The following is a 13170-nucleotide window of genomic DNA, read 5'->3' as shown; positions in this document are numbered from 1 at the left end:
ACTTCTTTTGACGCTTTGTGGCAAATAATTAGATCGTTGCCTTTTTAATGAAAAGTATGTTCTTCGAAAGGATAACAACGGCATCCAAGCACCTTAATAACGCTGGATAGTGTCTGCTTAATTTACCAGACAAAAGAACATGTTTCCCCCCGATTGGACTTGTTTTATTACAATCTGGTGAACGGGTATAAATAAAAGCCAGGAGCGAACCTGTTCCTTTCCGCGTAAAAAGCGTCGAATCCACTTGATTTCGAGAAGTAGCGATTACGAGGATTAGCAGGGGAAATTATGAAGATAAAAGTGTGATTGTTTTTAAATGAAAGAGCAGGGAAGATAACACAATTAATGACTCCATTTCTGCTTATGCAGCCTGTCAGCGACAAGAGGAGTTGCTCCACGACGAACCTTTACGTATGTTAACAGAACAGTTAGTATTATATTTAAATTATGCTTTGATGAGACAAAAATAATTGCCAGCACATTTTCCAATGATATGTAAATAGAGGATGGAATAAAAGCACACACACACACACACACACATTGTTTCTTTTGGAAAACTGATGTATTTGATTATTAGAGTAAAGAATTACAGTATCTTAGTTGTTAGTAGGTATTAAAGTGTAGAGAAACTGGACCCATAAAGATCTTCCAACTTTCCAAGAAAGTGCATGTAACAGTCCGAAGGTTGTCAAACCCAATATATATTTATATTTATAAAAACACTATCATTTTGTCCCCTGGCCGTGATGGACTTCTCGTGTGTGAGCTCTATGTACATTTTCTTACGAGGGAGTTTTGTTTTTCCACGTCTGAACATATTTACAGAAGCTTCAACACAGCACTTGATGCACTTGATGTCAGTGAGGATGCTGGGACATAGCAGCAAGTGGAAATCCAGCTGAGAAACTGAAGGAGAATCCTGCTCATTTGATTGGCTGTCTCAGTTCCAAAAGCCAGGAAGTAGGCCAGACCGAATGTTCCCTTCTGTCTTTCTTTCAACAACACCGAAATACAAGCAACGAAAAAAAGAGATTGAGGGAAATAAAATATGGAAGTAAACAAAGAGTAGAAAGTACAATACACATAAACGATAACAACAAAACAAGTTAACACTAAAGAAACCCTTGAAAACGTAGCAAACTTCATTGTTTTGTTTTCTTAAATAAAATAAAGGTGAATATCAATTGGAAAGAAAGGAACAACCACGACATGACGTCCCTTGCCTTTTCATTGTTTTGCTTTCATGAGGGGAGGGGGCATGGACACACAGATGTTACAGAAGTCAGTGTACATTATTTACAGCAAGTCTGTTTGCTTATTACAGGGCTAATGCATCACATGAACATCGACAGCTCGGTTATAGCTACTACAGACAGAAAATAACTTAATGCCAAGGTAAGGTTATCTACCCAGATATTCTAAGTTTCAAAAGCACATTTTTTAAGCACCCAAACATACCCATTCTGGCTGAAAAACAAACAAAAACCTAACTGTTAATGCTTCCACTTGGTTTCAAGCAAGGTTATAATCACTAATAAATAAGCTCCTTAAAACTATAACATGTACATTGTACAAAAAAAGCAACTTGTCTTCACACTCGTGTTCGTAAAGATTCAATGGCGAGCAAAGCAGTTCAGTTGATTTTGTCCCTGTCTTGTTCTCTTTCGTTCTCGTCTTCTGTGTGTCTACATGTATACAGTATGCCTTCGGGCATCTTCACGTGTCTGTGCGCAGCGGAGGACACACACTCTCTAGCTGGTGACAATTTCTTTATTGTCCTCCATGAAGCGTGTGAACCGGAAGTGGGTCCCGTTTTCTGTGTTTGCCATTTTCTCCAAACCAGCCAGAGCGGCGTTGGGCTCCATGCTGTGCAGCTTGTCGAGGCTGCCGGTCAGCCCTCCGATGGGGGAATTGCCCCCGTTGCCCATACTGCCTGACATGTGAGGGATGCCTCCGTTCTGGATGACAGAGATTTCATTCGTCTTCATCGCCAGGCCGTTTGAGAAGGCTGCAGCGTACTGGTTCCAGAAACTCGCCGGGTCCCCGTTGCTTGCCCGAGAGGACATGTCCTTCTGAAAGATCTCGGGAAACTTCATCGGGTTGGCCCCCAGGTTGGCCCCCAGGAAGGCCATTGGCCCGTCCACGGAGAGTCTGCGCCCGCGCCGAGCAGGAGCGCTGTTCCACATGTGTGTGCCCATGTGGACCTACAGAGAGAGAGAGGGGGGGGGGGGGGGAGAGCAATGAGAAGGATGAAAGTTAGTGATGTTCACAAACTTGGCTACAAGAGCAGCACATGAGATGATGCAATGGAAAAAATAATAATAATGCTCCACTCCAAATTAAAATAGCTTCACACCCTGTGCGCAGCAGACCAGTGAGAAGTACCAGCATGGTGTAAACATCTTGTTTTGGCAGGAATGCTACGTGCTGTTTAATCCAAACCTTAATGTGCTCATCTCACAAGAGGGCTGCAGGGCGTGGGGTTAAATTGCACTGTCCAGTTCCATTGCTCTGCCAGGATTGCATGTGACATTTCACCTCTGCCAATACCCTCTCCATGACTACGGCAATACATTTTGTTCATTTTTTCTTCCTGTTTTAAGATATTTCTCGTCCAATCTTCAACAAAAGTCGCCTCGACTTAAGTGTGTACTTGAGTGGAGCAATTTAAATGCAGATCACTGTAAATGACCAGTTTCAGCCAAAAGACAGAGCTTACAAATTAACATGCATCCCGAATACCTCTCGAGGACTAAGGATTAGCGCACTAAAGAATAGGCGAATAAGTTAACATAATTCTCTAGTTTCTGTAGATCATTGAGCGGTATTCCTTTTGTTTATGTTTCATGCCTGTGACGGTCTTTCCAGAGTCCGTTACGGAAAACTACAGCCTGACGTAGCGGGCAACGAACGCCTCCGCTAATGAACTGAGTCATTGGTAGCTGATTACTTTTGGAATTCCAACCTAATAATCATATTAGTCGCGTGATTCAAACTTTCCATAACCTTTTCTCAGAGAGCTGTTCCTGTCGTTAATGATACTCATTAATTACCACCTCTTTAAGCCGCGCGCGCTGACACGCCATATAAAACTAAATAGGAGCCCCGAGACTCATTTTTCACACATTCTTTCTCACGCACAAACTTCTAGAAGACCAACAGTTGTTTCAGGATGTTTCAACATTTACCTTGAGGTTTCCTTTGGTGGTGAAAGCCCGACCACAGATACTGCAGGCAAACGGCTTCTCCCCCGTGTGGGTTCTCTCGTGGATCTGCAGAGCGCTGGAGGAGGAGAAGCACTTCCCACAGGCGTTGCAGTAGTGCTGCTTGGGCGTCCTGCGTGGCGGAGCACCAGCAAGCACCGGGGAGGTGGAGGCAGACGATGTGACCAAGCCAGGGGGCATTTCCTTGTGTTCTGGGTGGAAGCCATGGAAAAAGCCATTCATCTCTGGTCTGTGCAGAGAGCCCAGAGAGAGCAGGGAAGGGGTCGGGCTGGAGGACAGGCTGGTGTTCGACGGCTCAAAGAGCTGCGAGGGAAGGTCTCGCATTTGATGGGTTAGCATGTGCTGCTTCAGATTGCCCCTGGTGGAGAAACCCCTGTTACACGCCGTGCAAATAAATGGTCGTTCTTTGGTATGGCTTCGATAGTGAATGTCCAAGGCACTCTGACAAGCAAAGGTCTTCCCACATATGTCGCAGGATGTGTTCCTGATGATGCTGCGCTCACGAAAGGGGAATAACATGCCCAGGGAATCCTTTGAGGCATTGACAGACGTCAGGTCCAGGGCTCCGATGTTGGAGGGGTGAGAGTACAAGAGGCTTGCAGTGGTGTCCTCCAAGGATAAGGCCCTCTGGTGCCTTTCTTCCAGGCTGGGGGATTTGCGTAGTTGCGGCTGCATGCTCGTGGGGGATGGCGCCTGCATGGAGGAGGTAGATTCGGACACAGCTGGACTCCCAACGCTTTGGCTTTCAACATCCCCTCCCAGAGACGAGGAGTCATTGGTAAAGCAATCTCCCTCCACTAAGCCATTTACCACTGACTGGCTGACTGGCAGCTCCTCTGTTTCATTATATCGGGCCATCTCTCTGCAGTTTCTCTCTTGCTCCTCCTGGATAGCCATTTCGTAGGGGCCTGGAGAGTTACAGAGACTGTCATGGGAGGCATCAGCAGACCTGGGGGTGTCTGGCACACTGCTATCTGGGCCCTCTTCCATCCCTTCCATATTGTCATCAGAGAAGTTGTCCAGGTCATCAAAGTTTTCCCCGTCAAAGGAGCCGGTGTCAGAGACCATGGACTCTGGGTAGCTCTCTGGCAGGGGGGTGTTGGGGATATGCCCACCCATGTGCATGCGGATGTGTTGCTGCAGAACCACAGCATTTGTGAACTTCTTCTGACAAATGGGGCAGGAGTGTTGGACTCTGAGAGGAGGCATGGCCCGATGGACGCTGTAGTGGGTCTTGAGATTTCCCTTGGTAGTAAACGCCCTGCCACAGATTTTACACTTGAAGGGCCTTTCCCCAGTGTGGGTGCGATAGTGCATTTTCAGAGCGCTTGCGCAGCTCAGCACCCGGTGACAGATGACACATTCGTTTGGGTCTGACAACTTTCTGTCAATGTTCTCCACTAGCTGCTGTAGCTTCGAGGTCTCCGACCCCTGGAGAGGATCCAGGATGCCTCCAAAAGGGAACTTAGCCTTGAACTGATCAGACATGAGAGGCATCAGTGGGTTGGTCATCATGGGCGGGCTGTTGGATGTCGTGTAGTCAGCGGTGCTCTCCGAGGCAGAGCTCACATTGGTCACAAAGCCTGAGGAGTGGCTGCCTTCTTCAGTTTTCCCGTTTGAGGTGGGCAGAGTTGCGCCTTCACCCTCTTCAGACACTCCATCGTAACTCTTAGCTGAATGCTCTGCTGGGAAGGTGACACTCTTTGCATTCGATGGGCTAGTTATGGCTATTGAGTGATCTTCCTTTTTGATGAAATGGGGCAGACTCGGCATGGTTGGTGGCAGCAGCATGCCGACTGAGGAAGTCATTGTGGGCATAACCGGTTTGCTGTCGAGCCAGCTGGTGACCGGTTTCTCAGGGGGCATAGACATGCCGTAGGGAATGCCGGTGCTTGTTGGTATGTTGTCTAAATGCTCGGGAACAGGGTACGGGTTCATCTGGACGTGTGGGAATTTGTCTTTATGACGCTGGAAATGCACCTTCAGGTTACCGCGGGTGGAGAAGCGGTTGCCACAGATATTACACTTGTATGGTCTCTCTCCAGTGTGGGAGCGCAGGTGGATTTGCAAAGCGCTGTCACTCCCAAACACCTTGCCGCAAAACCTGCACTTATGCTTGAAGAAAGACTCGTCAGAGCTGCTCTTCTGTTCGAAGGAGGTGACACTTGGAGGCTGGCTTTTCCTCTGCTCGGCCAAAGCTGCTAAAGAGTTGAGGTCCTCTACGGTGGTGCCAACGCTGGGCAGAGAGATGGAGAACATGGAATTGCCAGGTGGGGGCTGAGGTAGATTTACTCCAGAGCTTAACAACCTACCGATTCCAAATGCTGGCGTGGATGATATAGTTAGTGAGGAGTTGCTGAGCTGAGATTGGAGGCTGCTCATATGACTCGGCCTCCTGTCAGAGGACTGGGTACTGACTGTCGATGGCCCCAGTGTGCTAATGCTCTGAGATGTCTCACTGCTGCTTGGGTTGGACTGAGGTAGCTGTGCCGCTGCAGCCAGCTGCTTTAGGCTGCTAATACTGGCTGACTGACTAGCCAGGTTCTGCGCGAGGCCTGCGGCTACAGCCAGCTGTTGGGAGAGATGTGAGCTGAGTGTGGTCAGCGGACTGGCAGCGGGCCCCATTGTGCCTGAAGCAGAAGTCGGGGGCACCTGCAGTTCTGGGGACTGGGAGGCCAGTAGCAGTATCTGATGACGAATCTGCTCTATAAGCTGCAGCTGGTGGATCTGTTGCTGTTGTAGACCTAGGAGTTGCTCCATCAGGGCTGGCACTGCCACCCTGGGGCCTCCCGTGTTTCGCCCCTCTTGGGAGAACTGGGCCACAGCCACTTTGGTGCTCTGCAGATTTTCAATGATGACATTGCTGTTGATCATGGAGAAGTTTCCCAGGTCAGTCAGGTTTCTGAGCTGAGGTAGCGGGGCAGAGATAGCCGAAGTACCTACAGCAGGGCCAGAGGGGCCCCTGCCACCATGGCTGCTGGCTGTGATGACGGGGCTCCCACTGTCTGTATGACTGCCTTCCCCTTCGTGACCGCTGCTCATTCCAGAAACGTCAACGTCCATGGCTTCGTCTTTCTCAAGAGTGATATGCTGCAAAAGGTCACTGCACTCTGTTTGATCAGTGTTGTTAGCAGTGTCATTCATCGGGTCATCGGGATTTTGGGGAGAAGACCCAGGCGAGAAAGTTCCGGTGGGGGAGGTGGGATTTTCATTCACTATCAGAACTAACTGATTTTTAGTGCAATTCTTCTGGTGTTCTTCAAGATCTGATAGTTCAAAGAACTCAGCACAACATCTGCTGCAGACATGGGCGTCTGCCTCCTTGCAGGGGGGGTCCTCGGTACAAAGTTCTGGGTCCCCTGAAAAAGAGGAAACAGAGGATTAGTGATTAGAAATGTTTCGCAGCTGAAGAAGCAGCTTTATCTCCTCAAATTCCATTGTTGTTAATCTTAAGTTAATCAGTTTTACACTTATCCCCTTGATGTGTTCACAAACACAACAATTGAAAGGCAACAATAAGCCAACAGAAAGGAGAAAAAGCGAGCCTCATTCAATGCGGCCGCCTCTGACACATGATAAGAGACGATGCAAAATCAATGGGGACTACTCAAATATTGCTTAAAAGTGATCTTTGAAGATGTACATCTGGGTTTCATCAGCCCGACCAAAGGTAATCATTTTCTTCAGATAATCCATCAAAATATAGAATAGAGTGAAGTGAGGACATTGGGGCTTAATGACATTTCATAGAAAGGCATTGATTTCCTATATTCCATGCCCTTCAAAGTCTGCTTGTCCACTCGGCGCAAATCAAGCATTTGAAGGACTTATTAGACTTTCAATTTGCTGTCAACTTTGCTCGTTTTCAGCCAACTATGGGCATCTTGGACAGGTTATCTATGTCGCCGAACTCCTTTGTATCCACTCGGGCAGCAGTCACAGTCACACATGAACAACAGTGCCTGTGGCCACGAGGCTGATACGTGCACATATTAAATCCAAGTAAAACAAAAGAGGAATAATGAAAGGTTCATACGGTTCATTCAATAGATAGTTTACATTGCTAACATATCTGCAATCTAATACATAACACATATATGCAATTTTTAAATATCAACAGACTTTCGAACTTTCTCATCAGAAAGTGCTTCCAGGAAAAACCCACTGTGAATAAATATATATTTGAGGAATGCATCAGAATGCATACACACAACAACTTTCAACCTACGCCAGCTCACAGATCCGACAATACAGACGCGGTAACTTTGACCGCCTTTCAAATGCGCACAGAAACGTGTTTTTGAATTTTCCATTTTGATAAACAGTGCAAGTCAGGGAGTGAGAAGCGAGACGACACCCCGCCCCCAGAGCCACTGCTGCAGACTTCCCTGACTCTTGCTCCCTCTTTGTCGCTCTAAGGTCTCGCTGTTTAACATACAAGTTGATTTACAAATTGCATTTCTCTATGAATCGCTTTCATTGTGGCTCTGGCCCCTCAACACTTTCATCAGGGCCAAGAATTCATTTGCAAATGAAACCCAGAGAAGTGCAGCCCTGCCCCACAGAGAGACAGGATGCCTTCCCATTGTTCACGCAGCATGGGAGCGGCGGGGATCGTCGGCACAGCCTGGCCCTGCTCATCTCAGTCGACTCAAAGCAGATCCTGTTTAATTCAGGGATTATCTCCCTCAATGTTTCTCTGCTCAGAGACATCAGATAACGCAAAGTTGCCATGACAGTAAACCCTGGCCCTCACACCAGCAAGCATGCAAACAGGGCAGACTCAACTTTAATGATAACTTTTCATGTTAAATCCCCCCCTACACCCCCCCGTCTACCTACACACCAAGCGCTAATTTTGAAAAAGAAAATAGTTTGATTGATAGTGTGAGAAATGTGAGGATTAAATAAACACCCTTTATCTTTTCTCCAGGTTTACTGTACACACATTAGTGTGAAGAAAATCCAATCCTATGACAAAAGCAGCGATACAAAAACTTTTGTCTAACAAACTTCTGCAAGATTAAATATTAATTCATAAATCAAATATGGATATTAATGCTAAAGTCGACTCGCTGCGTAGGGAAACATAGATGATGCATATACTATTTAAGAAACTATGGTGACAACTGTAAATTAACACATTTACTTTTTCACACACGCCTTAGAAAGATACAAATGATGTTTCCGGATTAAAACAATATCCATCAAAGATGCCATTATCAACTTGTATTTTACGCAGTGTGTATTTTCTAGTCTTAGAAATATTCTCAATTGCAAAAAATAAAATAATCAAATAATCCTCAGAATAAATAATTACATAAAAATGAAAGATATACAAGATAATATTTATGGACAAACCAATTAATGCATTTCTATTTTAGCAATAGGAACTGGAGCAAGAATATCATTCGTCAAAATTGCATTAATTTACAGTTGTTTCCTTACTAAATGTATCCTACATTTGGAATTTAAAAGTATTAAAAATGCCCTTCCAGCTGCAAAACATAATAATCATATTTAATGCTAACACGCCTGTAGATGGGCTCTTTTAACCGTGCACTGTGTTTTACTGTACTTAACGACGAAGAAAATAATCACAACTAAATCAATGCATGGCGATTACAAATCCACTGTCCACATTAGACGAGAATGGCAAACAACGCAGATGCGAGCATTAGGCTTAATTCCAGGAATAGCAAGGATTAACTTCCAATTAAAATTAAGTTAAAGTCAAGCTGGCATAAAGATGGAGTCTGTAAAACTTCCATAGAATCTCTATGAAAAGCACAAAGCAAGCGGTGTGCAGGCTAAAGGGCGTCAGGAGAGACAAAGAGCAGAGGACAGAGCTTTAAAGAGACTGACTAAAGTCTGAATATGAGAGGCAAGGAAGCGAGGATTAGAGGAAAAAAAGTTAACGGCGAGCTTTGAGAGATCCTACATTATTTTTTCGCAGGGGGCCTCTGTGAGCCTCTTGACACTTGTAACTTCAGGAGGGGTTCTGCTCTCCTCGTCTCCAGCCCTCAGGACTCATCCCACTGAACACTAGATGGGGTTCCACTAACGCTGCCGTGGTCCAGGACCAAATCTAAGAAGCTCTGCCCCGGTGACATGCGTAACGCTCGAGGGGAGGGAGGAAAAGGCAAAGCGAGTCCATCAGGCTACACCTAGACTCGCAGCACGTAAACACTGGCACAATGACAAGCAACTGTTTGCAGGCAACGACAGTGCAGAGGGGGCTGCCAATCTCCCCTCTAGGGGGGCCACTCTGATAGGGCAAAAGGGGATGGCCACAACATTGATAAGGCCTCACACACACTTAAATGAAAAGCCGAGGCCTCGCTGGGCCGCCTGCAGCTCTGAGCAGCGGGGTCAACGGCGAGGTAGAGAGGGACACACTGGGCCCTGAACTCACATCACCTCCGCACAGAGGGACACTGGCAAAGGTTAAAACAGCTCCACATCCCACCCTCTGTGGCTCTCGCTCCGACCTCCCAGTCACCACGGCCCTCAGCATCACCGATATTCAGCCACACATACAAAGACTCAGTGTTTTCACTTCCGACTGCCACAACTCTCCAGGAGACACACTGCACATTTTCTACAAAACATCCACATTCCCCCCGAACCGAAAGACAACACGTCCATACCGTAACAATTACACAAGAGCAACACTTTAAACATGTGGCAAAGAATGGGTCATAATTAAGAAATGCTGCAGTCTGCCAGAGTTGGTCACTGTCCACTAAGTTTATTAGATTTTAAGGAAAATGCAGGAAAAAACAGCCATCAGGAATTCACTTTGTTTTGCATTTATCATCAAGTTCCTACAAATCACGTGGTTTTCTATACATGACTGTCTGCTGAAAGTGTTGATTTAAAATGACCTCCTTGTGCTTTTCAGGCACTGCTAAACACAATGTGGCTTTCAGAGTATTTACATTGCACATATTAAACGTATAGGCCTTGTCTAACAGGGCCAGACAATAGTACACATAATATGTATTTTTATATTTATGTATTATTTATGGCATGTCATATTTTTCTGCACACATTGAAATTACGAAAATATAAAGTTGGGGAGTAAAGTTCGATCATGCTGCATGACACCAAAGATAGACAGCATTTTTCTAAATTAAATACATTTCGTAAAGATACAGAAACATGAATTATTATTTTCTTGTTAATAATTCATTTGATAGAAAAGTCCAAAAGTCGGTAAACCAAAAATGCACATTACAACGCAACGTCCTGTTACGAAATGCAGCAGTTATGAACCTTTATCCCACAATGTCTTAATGCCGTAGTTCTGTGGAAGTTTTTCATTTCGTTTTATATTTTATTTTAAACTGACATTTGACCATTTACATTATTCAAACTGAACTGGATACGACTGGCCTTTGAAACTCTGAGCTCCAGAATATAGACGTGGTTTTACACAGATTTCACACATTAGGCAACAGCACCGTAAAAAGACAGGATCTCTCACTGCGAGCAAACAATTATCTTTCATTTAATCTTTAGGAGTCAGACTCTTTAAATACTTACAAGTACAACATAAAAAGCATTTGTAATTGTTCTGTTTTAGTTTATAATACAATACATTATTTTGCATTCAAGCAGAAAGTGTGTGTAAAACTTCTATTTGAATAACAAGTGTAAACGATAAGTAGGAAAGCGTATTATTTTCAGGATGAGGGAGGATGTGTTTGTCCTCTTTCATGTAGCCTAACTTTTCAGCAATAAAGCACCGAGTTTGTAAACAGGAAGTGTCTTTATGAGACTCGTTTTTTTAATAAAAGGACGGAAGACATTTTACGACTTTAATTCTCGGGACTAAAACAGGCGGATGGGGGAGTTTCTGTGTCCGGGATCCAGAGAGAAGTTCCCGGCAGCAGCGACAGGGTGGTCCGCTGAGGGACCGACACTAAACCGGCTTAGAGTTTGAGTTTAATTTAAAAACACGATTTAAACCTCACATCGGAAAATCTAAAGTTTTAAAACACACACAAGCCGCGTAAACCTGCAGAGAAGTGTGGGCTACTGTCCTTATTATTTTAAACTTTTTTATTTTTTTGTTCAATTTGTTTAATACCAACAATAATCATTTAAAGCGTGGAACAAATAATAAAGCCATTCTTAATTCCTAATCGCACTATGAAAAAGTGGATTTAAATACATCCTAAACATTCAACATTGTGGAAAAAGTGATTAAAAGTAACCAATGCATTTTAAAAAGAAACAAGCTCCAAGTAATATATTAAAGTCCAATTCAAAGTATTAACTGTAATGTTCAGATGTGGCCAAAGACACTATAAAACAGCCCAAAAAGCAAGATATTCATGGTGCCTGGATGAATGCATCGAGAGGTTACGGGAACTCACCATTGTGCTCCGATAAAGGCAGATGAGGGTCGGATTGGAAGTGTTGCGGCTTCGCTTGTTTCCTCCGCGACATGCTGGCTGGCACATCAGCAGGCAAAGAATAAAAAAATGACTACAAAACCTTCTCAAAAATTACGTAAATCGAGCCCATGCACCGCGCATGTGCCCCGTTATGATTATCAATAATGCTCTGCGATTAATCATACGGGGGGCTTCTTTGAAAGGCGATTGGCACCTCGCCAGCCCCCCTCCTATTCAAATGAAGTCTCTTTAATCAATTAGCTCCTGATTTGCTGGGGACTCTTGTCTCTCTCTCAGCTCCCACCCAATGAGTTGATCCGTTTGGGGAAGAAAGGCTGGGTTTTCCAAACTCCCTTTAGATACGGTTTAACCCCTTCTGTTAGCCAAGTCAAAGCTTATCTTGGCTACTACATGGGAATGTCAGCGTCTCGAGTCAATGCCTGCGACAGTATCTTTCAATCTTCCACATTGATCAAGCACCGATCACAGTTGTCTTGTCCTTTTTTCCTGTAGATGTGGAGGAGTGAGTAGAGCTCCAAAACCACCGCGATCACCAACGTTCTCCTCTCTGCAGCTCCGTACTCCGCTCTTGCATTAAGATCGTTGTGATTCAGGTCTTGTTGTGTTGTACACCGACACCTACTCTCTGAAGAGTTTCAATCCCGGTGCGCTAAAACGTAGCGTCGTGCCAGTATGTTCCGTGCGTAAATGGCACCGGTACGCGTTCCCAAAAGTCCACGGTGTTGTGTTCCGACGTCCCAATCAGTCTCATTTGATTATTATTAGTCGAAAGGGGGGTTTACTTACTAACACGTTTTCATCACACACTGCATTCCGCGAATAAACAAACTTTGAGGGCCCGTGCAGCGCTGGGACAAATATGGAGCCCCGCCCATCGAGGATCTGATTGGTCGCAGAGCTTCTCAGTCACACTGCCGTCCACCTCCTCTCTCTCTCTCTCTCTCTCTCTCTCTCTAGCTCTCTCTCTCTCTCTCTCTCTCTCTCTCTCTCTCTCTCTCTCTCTCTCTCTCTCTCTCTCTCTCTCTCTCTCCTCTCTCTCTCTCTCTCTCTCTCTCTCTCTCTCTCTCTCTCTCTCTCTGATTGCGCACAGCAGATCCAAACGCTTTGTGCGCACCGGGATGATCAGTGGTAAAGAGAGCGGAGACAAGAATCTGAACAGGGAGAAATAAAGCTTTTTATTAATTTCTCAAAACATTATTTCCAAGCGAATGCCTCTATCACAATCATCTGCTTTGCACACCATTTATTTAAGTCATAAAAAACGTTTTATATTGTCGCCATCCATTAACAGTACGAGTGACAGTATGATGTCCTTATCAAAAGTTGCATTTTCTTGTTGCATTAATTTCTAAAGATGCGAGTTTTTTGTAATAATGAACAATATAATAATGCATCTATAACCAAAGAAACAACGCCTGAATAAAACCTTTAAATAAGTTATGGACCACTCATACACTAAATATTATTATACTTATTATTATGATCGCCCTAAATAATGCACTAACAGGAGTGCGCCTCAG

The 13170-nt window shown here is 44.9% G+C and overlaps 1 protein-coding gene across 1 annotated transcript; it reads right to left on the bottom strand.

Moving 5' to 3' along the window:
* Window positions 1-540: 540 nt before the first annotated feature.
* On the bottom strand, window positions 541-12461 carry sall1a (spalt-like transcription factor 1a). Its single transcript, XM_034077270.2, has 3 exons — window positions 11609-12461; window positions 3189-6583; window positions 541-2204 (listed from the first exon to the last, which is right to left on the bottom strand). Exons 1-3 carry the CDS (start codon window positions 11679-11681, stop codon window positions 1752-1754), a joined length of 3921 nt encoding a protein of 1306 aa, XP_033933161.1. The 5' UTR covers window positions 11682-12461; the 3' UTR covers window positions 541-1751.
* Window positions 12462-13170: the final 709 nt, after the last annotated feature.

The sequence above is a fragment of the Pseudochaenichthys georgianus genome, chromosome 3 (genome assembly GCF_902827115.2).
Source record: "Pseudochaenichthys georgianus chromosome 3, fPseGeo1.2, whole genome shotgun sequence".
NCBI lineage: Eukaryota > Metazoa > Chordata > Actinopteri > Perciformes > Channichthyidae > Pseudochaenichthys > Pseudochaenichthys georgianus.
Note: the sequence above shows the minus strand (reverse complement) of the source record. Positions and strands in the feature narration are given on the sequence as shown.